At 39.2% G+C, this 14,247-nt stretch overlaps 1 protein-coding gene across 2 annotated transcripts in view; it reads left to right on the forward strand.

Annotated features, from left to right (window-relative positions):
- Positions 1 to 14,247, forward strand: part of LOC116383219 (CUB and sushi domain-containing protein 1) — a 280,770-nt gene that overhangs the window by 178,368 nt on the left and 88,155 nt on the right. For both annotated transcript variants that reach the window (XM_031846879.1, XM_031846880.1), the window contains exons 28-31: positions 1,446 to 1,637; positions 3,873 to 4,011; positions 7,630 to 7,817; positions 9,885 to 10,079. In XM_031846879.1, the coding sequence (XP_031702739.1) occupies positions 1,446 to 1,637; positions 3,873 to 4,011; positions 7,630 to 7,817; positions 9,885 to 10,079 (714 nt within the window). The remainder of the gene's footprint in view (positions 1 to 1,445; positions 1,638 to 3,872; positions 4,012 to 7,629; positions 7,818 to 9,884; positions 10,080 to 14,247) is intronic.

The following is a 14,247-nucleotide window of genomic DNA, read 5'->3' on the forward strand; positions in this document are numbered from 1 at the left end:
TCTCTCTCTCTCTCTCTCTCTCTCTCTCTCTCTCTCTCTCTCTCTCTAAAACACATTAAGTCTTTTTTTTCTTTCTCCCCATATTTAAAACAATAAATATTTGCACTCACTAACATTCTAATCAAAGCACTGTTATTCCATTACTATGGTAATGACTCCTTATATTTACCTCATTGTTGATTTACTAAAGCAAAGGTAATGGTATTTGCCACCACACTGATTTATTCAAACCAAGGTTTGTGAATGTATTGAGCGAGCGATTTATAGAGGTGATGTTACTACTCATCTCTCATTTTGTCCTCTCACTTCCCTCTCTGTGCACCTGATGGAATACATACTGTTCTGTACTGGAAAGATACAGTAGATGTGGTGTTATAATACTATGCTTGGCCAAGCACAGGGCTCTGGTCAAGATTTGATACGTGATTTTCACTGATTCTGAAGCCTCATGAGGTATTATTGAGTCTATAGTTGTATAATGTGGATTTAAGCAGTTTAAAATATATATTGTCCATTCTAAATGCGTAAAGAAGAAAAGTAAATGGAACTGTTTGAGTAAAATAACATTTAATTTTGAGTATTTTATATTTATTTTAAAGTTTGCATTGCTTTCTCTTTTCTTGTCTTATTAGTCTCACAACCCTATCTATTGTGTGATCTCTTGAGAGGTCCTGACTGATATGTAGGGAACGTATAACACATAGGTACAGGGCAGAATAAGATGTATTCCTAACATCTCAGATCCAAACACCATATATCACTCAGCCTCTAGAGTAAAATTAAATATACAATATGCATTTGTACAAACAGAATGCCAGATTATATTCCACTCAGACACATATTCCATATTTCTCCAATGTTGATCAAAACATTTTGGCCTTTTTAACAAAATATTTAAACACTAATTGATGTGATGAAAGCAGTATACAGTATATCTAAACACAATTGCAGACCAAAGGTTGACACCTCTACACACAGAGGCTGATTGCCATGAATTTCTACCAGGTGGTGGTGGTACTACTACTACTACTACTACTAGTCTTCGTCTTCGTCTTCTTCTTCGTCTTCTTCTTCTTCTTCTTCTTCTTCTTCTTCTTACCACCCTGATGGGGAGTCAATAATTAAAAAGCAAAACATTATATAATTTGATTGAACCTGAAGGGACGAACCATTTAGTTCATAACTAGTCAGGTTAAGTAATCACATGTATCCCCATCTACCCTGCCTTCTATAAGATCTATCTTAATAAGATTGTCAGACTGATGACATTTAGCCGAGTCAGTACTCACCGCATGAATAACAATAGTGCATCAATATGCTGTACAGCACATCTTCCATTGTTTTTCTGTAGCTACTGATATTAGTTGTTTGTGTGCTTCTACCTCAATCTCTTTTTATGAACCAACAATATGAAAATGTATGTCTCTCTTTGTCACATTCTCCAGCCACTACAGCAACAACGTGCAATGACCCGGGCATCCCGGTAAATGGTTCTCGATATGGGGACAGTAAGGAGCCTGGTGACAGTATGACGTTCCAGTGTGATCCAGGCTACAAGCTGCAAGGTCTGGACACCATCACATGTGTACGAATGGATAACAGATTCTACTGGCAACCTGAACCTCCAACGTGTGTCGGTAGGTGTACATTATTCTGTGGATCATCGACTGCCAAACTGAGATTCAATTAAATCAAAATTAAATATGATGCTGTGGTCAGACGTTAATGAGTCTGAGACTTCAATGTCATACTGAGCCCTAAAAAAATTTGCACTAAATATGAACTAGATTTTTAGATACTGACCATCAGATGCTGGAATGAATACATCAAACAATGGAAGACTGAGCGCAAAACCTCTGGAGGTGAAATGATCCACAGTTTTTTCTTAAGTCCGAAGTGTAGAGAATAAACAACAAACAAGGCAGTTCAGGTCCCTTATGTGCCCCTTTGTTGTTCTGCCATGTCTGCCATACTTTGGAGGCAAATCAACTGAAGCCTGCTGGTGAGGTGATCTCCAATCCTAAATGATGCTGCTGCTGGAGCATCAGATAGTTTTTCTAACTGGAGGAATGCTCTTGAAGATCAAGGACAAGTTGACAAGGTGCTGAAGCAACTGTGGTTGGAATAAGCATTGAGCACTGTTGTTGTCAGTGGACCACATCAAAATTCAACATGTATCATCAAAACCTCCTGAACTCAGAACTGGGATGATGAGACATGCACAGGAGAGGAAAAAAAAGTGAAGTCAGATTTGTAGCATCACAGAATGATGCAGATAACTGGAATAGGGTTCCTGTTTGAAAACTGCTGAAAAGCCAGAGCTTGTTTGCTCTTTTTCTCTATTATCACCACCATCTGGCCCACCTGCTGCTTGTAGCCCATTGAGCTTCCACATCCCACTCCACACCTCATTCACACAATTCTGCTGCAGTTTGTTTTTCACTCTCCCACTTTCAGGTGCGCTTTCCTTCCTTTATTTTCCTCCTCAGCTTTTTCTGACTCACTTGATTCTCTTACTAAAGGAAGGAGGTGACTTCTGGCCGTAAAGCCTGTATTTTTTGAGAAAAAGAAGGACTAGGAGAGTATCTGTAATTCAGCAAGAGCCCTTAAGTGTCCTCATCGTGCAACCTACAAATCCCAGTACATTAGCACAAAACAAGCCTGTAGCATGTCCCGTTCTCTGACCATACTTTGCAGTTGATAGTAGGCTTTTGCTAAACCACATGCCTCTATTGTGGTAACAAATACATGAAGTTCTTTTTCCTGATTAACTGCTGCATCCACTTCAATTGTGTCTTGCAGATAAAACACCATGTTGAGTTAGTCAGAGTAGATGGATGAGGGAAATCACCAGAGATTACAGTTAAGGTTAGGATGAGGTAAGACATCAGACACAGCTAAAGGTCTAAACAATGTGAGCAAGCTGGGGAAGATTCCTGCAGCCGGCATGGTGTCCAACCCCCAGCCTGCAGCAAGGGACCATAGACATTTGCCTTCCTGTTAGATGCCACAACCCCCCTTTATGTTGCCTTGTCCTTGTCTTTATCAGCCAGCACTATTGGGAAGTCCTCCAGCACAGTCACAGAGACTAATCATTTGCCTTGTAACCATGCCTGTGAAACACATTTTGCTTTGTTCCTGATATTGCCTGCTCTGTCTCTTTGCCAGTGACCTCATATTTGTATGACTGCAGATAAAATGTAGGGCTTGAATCTTAGCCTGCGTGTGCTTCCTTGTCTTTCCCTTTCACCTCAGGTGGTGAATCCCTGGGTGTTCAAAAGCTGCTAAATTTAAACAAATATTATACACAACAGTCTAGTGTGCATTAGTGTGTCTGACTGTGAGTGATTTGCAACTGTTAATGCCTTTGTTTACCTCTATTTCACTGTTGATAATCCGTTCACACCCACCTGCCATCCCCAAGACACCTCTCCATGTTTCAGATTCTTTCTTCACATCACCAAATTGCTGCTTGAATGAATCCATCCGTCTCTCTTGCTAATATCTCTTTCCTGCTTTCTGGCTTGTTGTGGGATAACAGGACCACTCGGGGTGATTCTCTCTGCTAACGACCCCCAGCGTTACACTCTCACAGTCTCTCTCTTTTGCTCTTTCACCTTCTCCAGCTACCTGTGGAGATAATATCAACGATCCACCGGGGGTAATTCTGTCTCTCCTAACCAACCCCTGCCATACTTCCTATCACTAACTAACTCTCTTCCACTCTGCCTACCTTTGGGGACTATATGAGTGGTCAATCAGGGGTGATTCTCTTTCCAAATTACCTCAAGCCCAATGCTGTGTAATCATCTTTCTTTGTCTGTCTGTCTGTCTCCCTCTCTCCCTCTCTTTCACTGTTTGTCTGTCTCCAGCGACATGTGGGGGCAACATCAGTGGTCCTTCAGGAGTAATTCTGTCTCCTAACTACCCCCAGCCTTACCCCGCTGGGAAAGAGTGTGATTGGAGAATCAGAGTCAACCCCGACTTTGTCATTGCTCTCATCTTCAAAAGGTAAGCCACCTAGATTTAAAACTTGGCCCTGTATATATATGTGTGTAAACATATACTATGTACCTTTCTCATATGTATTCTCAAGCTTTAAACCAGAAGAGTAGCTTATCTGTGCTTGTAGAAACACTGATGCCTCTCAGGGGGTATTTCTGACATTTCATTTTGAATGGATTAAAGTTTTTTTTTCACTCTAAAATCGCCCAAATGAGCCTGCACATTTTACCAGCAATGATTTCATACTTTAGAGTTTCCTGTGGGAGTTCAGACTCTTCTATTGAATTTGCAGTTTCAAAGGCTGCCCATGTTAGTTTGGTCGAGGACTTATCTGCAATATTAGCGCAACAATAACAGGTGTCTAAACATCAACCAAAATAAACTGGTAGCATTATGACAAACCAATGTTAATTAAACATTTGTCCTCAAGCTGTAAAATATTTTGTGTCATAATGTTAAAAGTAGGCTACTGTATGCTGTAAGAAACAATAACTTTCATATCAGAATTTGAAATATTGTTATTGAAGATACACATGCGTTTAATGCCTTGTGTCGGTTAGTGGTACAGTAGTTAAGTCTGATTAATACTTAAGTTGTTGTTGTCAGAGGAAGTGTTACGAACTGATCACAAATAATATTACACAACAAGAAAGATAAGAGGGCAACAGCAAGGTGGGGTTTTCCTTAATTTTGAGGAAATGTGGCTACAACAAACAAATTACAGCAGAGTTATGGTCTTACTGATGAGATTGTTGTTTTATTATTTCATCCAAATACCTGAGAAATCCTAAATAATTTAAAAAAAGATTTAGTGGATGGAGGGGGTCCCCAAAGGCTCTTCTGAAACATGTTTTTCTTCTGGCTTACATGTAATAATGGATCACCCTCCATGGGCTTTGTTTTATGAGTGTAGTTTGAGTTTACTTTTTAAGAATAGACTTGTCATGACTTGCTGTGGCCCACACAGGGTAAAAGAAAGATCTGTGCTGTATAGTCAGGGATCAGGCACCAATAAACCAATTTGAGTGGGGAGACCTCATTAGTCTACTGTAAAATCCACTTCTAACATAACTTACGTAATGGTTAGTTTGCGGTGAGATATTATCATTAAAAACTTCAGGTAATTTAAATTAGGTTTGTTCTTGACTTTCAGCTCCTTTAACTACTTACATCTTTCAATCAGCCCTTTTTTGTGGTTAATTTGTGTAGCCGCAGAGTGAATTCCCTATGCATCATTGAAGACATAAAGTAAATGACATGAGTACACTGATTTGCACAGGAACTTTTTGAAAGTTCATATGTTGACAGATGCACTATTCCTGCCTTGCATGTTTCTATGTTTTGTGTTTTTGGTAATAGGCCAGTGTTTATTTACAGTTCAAGTCCTGATTGTGCCTGAGTGGTGACTATTAAGTCACACTGAGGCAAAAGTGAAGATTGGAGTTTCACATAAAGGATCTAAAAGCAAAGCAGAGTTCTCGAGATTGCCACAGGAGAAAAAATGACCCAATTTAGACTTCATGTTTTTCAGCTGAAGAAATAATTATCTTCTGTTGTAACAATTTGACCGTTTTTATTTTACTTTCAATTATGTTGTTTTGTTATTGGTTGTTTTGTGAATGTGGTGTTTTTTTTTCTTTTTCATTATTTATCTAATTGTAATTGTAGTAATTTTTTATTATAAACGCAGCTTAAATTGAGCTTTTTTATTCTATTCTATGGACCCAATTAACAATGACTCATTCTTTTATCAGTCTTTGAATCAATTCAGAGTTTACACAATGTAATCAGGACTCATATTGTGGTATCATATAACAGCCTTTTGAGCATTTACATCCATTGAAGTCAAGTGTAATTTTCTTTTCTACTTTCTTCAAAATATCCCAAAGTGATATGTTCTACACTGAATACTTACAGTCAGTGAAAAAGCATTTGCATTCTTCTCATAATGAAAGTGCAGACTGTTTTATGGCACTGAATATTTCAAGATGTTTGTATTAATTACAAAACAAACTGAAATATAGTTTCTCAAGTTTGCATGATTACTTTTGTTTCAGACCCTTGTGTTACTCTTCTTTGGTCACAAAAGGTTATGATGTTGTCCCATTTCTGCTCTGTGAGATCTTTATGTTCATTTTATGACATTTAGTAGCTTAAACATTCAGACCCAGAATGTATCACTAATGCAAAAGTTATTAGCATGGATCATTTTAATGCTTTGTCAGTGCAAAAAGGGCTTATGTGCTGTTAAGCCCATTGTGCACCAGCTAGCAACACAGGGCTTAAACTGGGCTATTCTGCACAATTACTTTAACTTTGGTTGCTTTTATAACTTCAAGAAGTCCTTTCCTATGATAAATATTATTGTCAGTCAAACGTCAATAACAACTCTTTTGGCCAAACTCAGCTATTTACATCGTTTTGTGTCTAAAAGTAAAGGGAAGAGTTTGAAAATGTAAGGGACAGAATAATCTTTTTATATATCAAAATCTCTGTCTGGTCTGTGAGGTATCCTTTTTGCATTTTACCTGTAACCTCTAACTAAAACAAATTGCGTACATCCTAAAGGCCTGACAACGTGTGAAATGCATCTCCTTGCTCATAATATTTTTGGATAGCTGTTGCTTATAATGCTTTGCGCAGAACTGTGTATTGCATCATGTCAGTGCTTGTGGCATGAATGAATACACGTTATTTTCTATATTTGATAGAACAAATTCAGGATACAAATATTATTCATCATCTAAAAATACCATTCACATGGTACTTTTATGCTAGTTATATATAATGCTACACTTTAATATACACAATACATTGCCTCTTTACCTCTTCTTATCTAGACACACACACACACACACACACACACACACACACACACACACACATACTTCCAGCCAAACACTTAGCAGGATAGTATAACCAGACAAGTTATACTGAGTTGATAGAAACCATAGATATAGGTCTAAATACAGTGTGTGTGTGTGTGTGTGTGTGTTTACCTGCTCTCTGTGAGAAAGGTGGGAGACAGGGGTAACACAGCCACTGTCAGGGCAAACCCTGAGACTTTGTGTGTTCTTATACTTTTACCCTCATGAGGACCTATGTATAGAGAGGCATTGTGGGTTTAGGCTGAAAATAAAAATATGAAAGGCACATACTGTATTTTCCTTTACACGCAAACACATGCCACACACATACTGAGAATATGAATCAAAATAGATGATGACATGCCCTTTTACGATGAGACAACAGGATGATTAACTTGATATTCAGATGATGCAGCACGGCTGCTTTTGCAACATTTTTCTTTCTTTTTTTAAATATCAATGAACTTAATGTTTTTGACTTTTTATTGCTGTATTGCTTTATATTCCTTGAAGAGGAAAACACCAACACATATTCAAAGTTCTCATTTTTAATGCAGTACATCCAGAAAACATGACAAAATGAAAGTAAGATTAGCAGAGAGATAGCATAAACTAATTGGCAGTCATTACATGAAGCAGGTCTTTGAAATTTACACACATTATTGGATTAATTGTTTGAAAAAAAAATAAATACACAAATCTTACTTGATTCTGAAACCCAAGTTTGTCTGTTTTTCTTCTTGTTTTTTTACCCCAGTTTCAACATGGAGCCAAGTTACGACTTCCTGCACATCTACGAGGGTGAAGACTCTAATGGGCCGTTACTAGCAAGTCTCCAAGGCAACCAGGCCCCAGAGCGAATAGAGAGCAGTAGTAACAGTCTCTTCCTGGCATTCAGATCTGACGCCTCACTGGGCATGTCTGGGTTCGCCATCGAATATAGAGGTAATTAAACCCCTTAAACTCCAAAAGCCTTCATATAATGTCCTTGTACATTTTCCTGCAATGTCGCATTAAAGCAACTGAAACTTGTCTGAGATAATGTTTTAGAATTTGTAACAGAAACTTGTAGTAATGATAGTAGTGGTAGTACAGTAGCAGCGGTATCATTATTAGTGGTAGTATTTGTAGTAGTAGTAGTAGGATTAGCAGTAGTGCAGTAGTTGTAGTGTTAGTATTAGGTGGTGACAGCAATTGTAGTAAAGTAGCAGCAATAGTAATCAATTGGCAATCTGAGCATAGCACTGCACTCTCAACCATTAACTAGACAAAACTCTTTGATGATTGGGGGACAAATCAATGTCATCTCTCATTTTATATTGTTTGGGCCAGATTTAGTAAAGCTTCTGCAGCTGTTTTTAGGTGCAGATTGGATGCATTGTGACCCAAACACACATACTGAATGTTTATCAGATGTTTATCTGGCTGGAGTCACAGTTTGCGTGTCATTTTAGTGAGTGTTTGCAATTTAATATAGGCGTGTTATAAAAAAAAAAATAAAGCAATTATAGCAAAATTTAAGCAAAATAAAGCAATCTGGGCTGGGATATTAGGTTTGTGTTTAGCAAGCTTCTTTTTTTTACTTGACCATCAATGAACTGTAAAATCACCACAGGCTGCAACTGAACTTATCTTTTAAGTAAACGTTGTTAAATGTTAGAGCTGAGGGTAAATGCAGCTAAAGACTCAACTGAGCGTTTTTACCCAACATATAATGTGTGTCCCACTGCTGAACTGAGCCGATGAGCTTCACTTGCACAGTGTGTCTCAGATTCAATCCAGGAGCTTACTGCGTCACGAGCTGCTATCTTAGTAAATCTGTTGTTGAGTACATGCAGATTGCAGCTTTAAATTCAATGAAAATTGGCTCTGTCTTTGATGAATAAGCCTGGAATTGGTTTTCAGGACACTGAAACAAGAAACAGTCATTGTCCCTCTGTTTATGAAGTGTAATGATTAAAATGTTGATACAGGAATGTCATGCAGAGTAGATAACATTTTAAAGTGCCTACTCTATTAATTTCACCCTTGCTTTACATCAGAAGTGTTTTGCAGTTGAAAGGTGACACTCTTCCATGTCAGCCCACGAGTCGTCTACGTTCACAGATTGTGACTCATCCTGGTTTTACAGATGCTGCTTGACTAGGGGTGATTTAACGGCTCTAGTCAATATGGAGCTGATGATTAGTTGTTTGACTGAGTAGAGACTAGATCTGCTCTGTCGAATTTTATAAAGTATATTTTTCTCTTGTTTCTCAAGCTCCATTTATCTCTAATTAAAAAAAGATTATCTCCCTCTCTGTTGTCTGTCTCCTCACGCTACCTCACACCTTTGTACTTTTGTCATTAATTCACTAGCTTTCATCTGCCATCTCTCTAATTAAAATACAACCTTAATCATCTCCCTGTTTCACTTCCATCTTGCCCTCCACCTCTCCCTCTTTCTCTCTCCCTCTCTCTCTGACTGTCGGTTTCCCTCTGTCAAGCCCAATATCTCATTCTCATTGGGCAATCACAATAAAGCAAACAAGCTGGCCCTACGCCAAATCATAAAGAGCCAAGACAGTTTTGAGTTTTCTTGACTCCACAATTAGTTAATAGGGAATATTCAATACCATCTATATTAGGGTTCAACAAATAGCCCGTCGACTACATTTGGCCCAACATTTCCACCAATAGTTTTGACCCTGAATGGAATCTAAAAATGTACTTTATTTGGCTGCATAAACATTTTAGACACAATTTAGAAATTTACAGCTATAACCATTGTATTAAAAATGACTTGAATTTGCCATCAATACCGACATGTGGAGAGCAAATTGTTTCAGCGGCTTTGTTCTGCACCACAAAGGAGAATGTGATGCAGTGCCTGGTGTTGATATGAGATCTAATGATCTTACCAGATGAATAAATACAAAACTGAAGAAAATTTGTTATAGTTTTATATTAATATACCAAATTAGTTGGGCCTTGTGTTTTTCCAGTAACACAATTTCTCTCCTTTCTCCACAGAAAAACCAAGAGAAGCCTGTTTCGACCCTGGTAACATTATGAATGCCAGTCGCACAGGCTATGACTACAAACTGGGATCTCAGGTCTCCTACAACTGTCACCATGGCTACACAACAGTGGGCGGGGATACCATCACCTGTGTCATGGGGAATGATGGGAAGCCGGTGTGGAACAGGGCTCAGCCATCATGTAAAGGTAGGAGAGACGCATCGAGAACTGCATCCTTACAAACACCAAGATGATGGAAAGCTCAAATTGGTCAACACCGGCTTATGTTGAACTATTAGAAAACAACCCTGCTGGCACTCAGTGCCGGTTTATTAGGCACACCTGTACAATTGAATGCAATCCATTACAACTGTTCTGCCATAAAGAGTACTTTTACGATGCCTATAATGTTCATTGTTTGCTATGATGTGAGACTCACTTGTCTGTGAGTGTGTGTGTGTGTGTGTGTGTGTGTGTGTGTGTGTGTGTGCATCTGAGACAGTGAAGAGGGGTGTTGGGGGGTGGGAGAGAATAATGATGAAATAATTGCACTCGGAGAAGCTATTTGAGAACAGCGACTGTACAGATCATAATCCTACTTATCAACCTAAGATGTATTAGACTTACTTAACCAACCTCAAATCTGGAAATGTATCTGTGGCACTTATTGGTACAGCTGAAGATGCAATAATCTGTTTTTCAGATTCCTTTCAAAGAAAATAACTTTAGACTTTCTTTTTTTATTCTTTGAGCGCATCAAAAGTATTTACTTATTTGAGGTAATCTTACTTGTTTTATTAATAGACAAGAAAAAACATTGGTATTGTGTGGTGTTGCCATCCAATCAGCTCGCTAGTTGGCAGTTAGTCCGTCAGTCATTTTTACATTCACATTTTTTACGAGTCTGTGTGTTGTACATTATAATTCAACAGTATTAGCCCTTTTCTTCAATGGAGCTGTTTCCTCACGGGGAGACAGACCTGGTGCCTGGCCCAGGCCCTTTCTGTTTCCCACATGAATTGATCTGCCGAGTTTGCCGTCACCTACAGTTCACATAATCAAAGCAGAACAATTTAACTAAATCCAGTCCTACCCAGTAATACTTCTGCCGCTCATTTTGCGTGTTGAATTTTCTCACCACACAGTTAGGGGAGCTTCTCTGTGTGTCTGTCGGTTTCTCTGTCTTTGGGCAGCTCCTGGGGCTTTTAGACCAAACTCATTAGAAGGGGTGAGACCTCTTTAAATAATACATCTCCACTTACACTCCCTCTATCTTCTCTCTCTCTTCTTCCCTTTCAAACCTCCTTCTCTTTCCTTTTCTCTGAAATGTTTCTCTCCTCTCTCTCTCCCTCTCTCTCTCTTCCTGTTATTTTTCATCCTCTCTTTCTCTCTCATTCCAGCTTCCTCCCACCTCCTCTGCCTGTCTGATATATTTTTTCTCTCAGCATTTGTCTCGGTCTCTCTCTCTCTCTCTCTCTCTCTCTCTCTCTCTCTCTCTCTCTCTCACACACACACACACACCCCTCCCATCTTAAACCGCTCTTTTATTGGTTTCCATGGTAACTAAGAGCTGGTGCGAGAAAGAAGGAATTCTCCATGACTGTTGATAGGGTTGTGTGTGTGTGTGTGTGTGTGTGTGTGTGCGTGTGTGTGTGTGTGTGTGTGTGTGTGTGTGCGCGTGTGCGTGTAAAAGAGAGCGAGAGAGACACACAGAGGCAAAATGAGATGGAGAGACATTGCTACTATAGAGTGCCGCCTAGAGGTTAATACACATAAACATACTGACACACAAATCTACTCTCTGAAAAGTTACTGTAACTGTTCTGCTTATGGTGTTGAAAAAGCTCAGGACTGCAGCTCAACGTTAAAAGTTTAGGACATTTTTGAAATCTTTTCCTCACTACCACCCCAAAGCATTACTCTGTGTGTGTGTGTGCATTTTTGTGAGACACAGACTGCGAGAGGTACATGTGTGTTCTTATGTATGTCTGGGGATGATCAAAGCACATGGATGTGTGAGAGAAAGAGAGTGACTTGCAAGGCATTTTTTGCATTTATTTGCGAGTCAGAGGGTGTAAGTGATGAAAGCACGTGTGTGACGGCTTTTGATTAGACTGACACCTGAGCTTAGAGCAGCACTACTGGGGATTGTTGTGTAGATCAAGACAAGACCTCTAGACCTGAGGGTTTGAATGAAGCAGCACAACAACTAATCCCCAAAAATATCAATCGTTATCAAGTGGCGTGGAATGAAAGAGGGTGATTACTCTGATGCTTAAGGAAACAAAAGGAAAGTTGAAAGGTATAGGAGATCAGAGGAGGAGGACGAGTTGGTGTGTGAATACAACAACTGTCTAGCAAAGGAGTAGAAACCAAAGCAAGTTTTGCTGTATTTTTTATTCTAGGCATGTAAATCAGTTCTACTGAGCAAGCCATAGCCAGGAATATGGGCCCAGTCTTAATGTCCACACTCACGGTCTCATAGGCTTTGACTTGTGTTCCTTATAAGTCTGCATGGGCTCAAGGCTTGTCCCACTGTGAAATCGGAAAGTGCTTGAGGGTTCTCCGGTTCTCTGGTTCTCTTTTTGAGCCCTTTTTGCACAGTTTCCACTGAAATGATTTTGCTAGAGGGAATTACCCTGAAGGGGTTGTACAAAAAACCCTGAAGAAGTTGGACAAACGTGAACATGTTCATAGCTGCAATTCACTTTTTTAAAACATTTATGACATGATCATGACAAATTGTTTTGATCTGTTTTGATCAAGCATTGCTAGGCTATTATTACATATTTTAATGAGCAACAATCAATCTCAAAATCACACCCTCGCTTCTGCGTGGCCACAGACAGGCCGACATAACCCAGGCAACATATAAATTCACAAAGTGCTGTCCCATTTCTCACACAGCATTTTTAACCTCATGCTCTCAGATTTTCACTGAGTACAGGGGTCATGATAATCAAAGTCTGATAGCGTGGGTGGACATTGGGACAGGGCCACAGAAGTATGGACACACTAGCAACCGAAACAAGACAAGAAGAGGTGAGAAAAGAAGCAATACGAATGCACCGTGACTGTGTGTGTTGATAACATCGGCAGATTTCCTTGTTGCTGATGTTTTCTACACATACACAGCCACACACATTCACAGACACTATTACACTAATTTCATCGACCTCTGCTGGCCTTACCTGCAGTATAAATGTGCACACGCCCACATGGTTTTCACACGAACGGTTTGTAACTCTCTTGGGGGTGCTGAAGATGGATCAAGCTAGTGTTAGGTTTACTTCTTGTGGGTCATGCAATGGTAGTAGAGATTAATAGGCTTTTTGAAATTCCAGTATGCTGATACTGGAGATCCCACATTGTGCACTTGCGCATTCACTAAAGATTTATATTGCTACTCTGGAGAGGGTGGAGCAGAGCTGCCGTCTCAATTATATGATACAAGCCATCATATAACAGCAATTTTCTGGATTGTTTTTCAAGTTTTAAATCTGATATTTAGTCACCAAATACTGCTGTTGCATATTGCTCCATAGTACCACAGTATGTCTTGCTTTCAGGTAAGTAAATGTGTCCATTTTCCTAAGATACTCTCAGTCTGCCCTCTGTCAATGAAAAGCATCACTACTTTTTCAAGATATTTCCATTAGGAGCCTATTTAGATACTCAACTAGATCTTTGGTTATTTTTGTATTATTGGCACGTAGAAATAAATTTCAATGAGGAGAGACAAGTCAGATGAAGAAAAGATAATTGCTTATTATCAACAGATATGTAATGATAGAGACTTTGGCGCTTGGACTCTACGGGGAGATTTGTAATGGAGGGGCGTCTGCTCTGAGCAGCAGCAAGATGATAGGCTAACGATGTAATTGTGTCGCTGTGCGATTGGACAGAAGAGACCAGCTGATCAGACCAGCTGATATCAACTTACTCAATAGCTTCATATGGACACACACACACAGAGATCAAAAGCACTATATTTTGACAGTATATAACAAAGCCTTGGAGCCTCAAGACTCTAAGTGATATTTAGGGACAACATGAATTTTCTGCTGAACTTAACAACTTTTGAGCCAAATGCAGCCAGTTGGTTTTTTTTTTAAAGTACATAAAAATAACAGATTAGAGTAGTGATACGCTTGCCAGCTTTGAGTGCAATGGGCAGTGCTCCCAGCAGCAGGAAGAAGAAAAAATGAAAGAAGAGGCACACGGTTAAAATGTGAAAGCTTCATTTCAACATCATTTCTATGAATGCTTAAAGCAACAAAGGGGATGAAGCTGTTTGGGCTGCCAGAAGTGTTGCACGTTTTGTTACCTTAGTTTGACAGCAGTTACAGTGTAGGCTAGTCCATAAGTATTAATT

The sequence above is a fragment of the Anarrhichthys ocellatus genome, unplaced genomic scaffold (assembly GCF_004355925.1).
Source record: "Anarrhichthys ocellatus isolate YVR2014 unplaced genomic scaffold, GSC_Weel_1.0 scaffold6, whole genome shotgun sequence".
NCBI lineage: Eukaryota > Metazoa > Chordata > Actinopteri > Perciformes > Anarhichadidae > Anarrhichthys > Anarrhichthys ocellatus.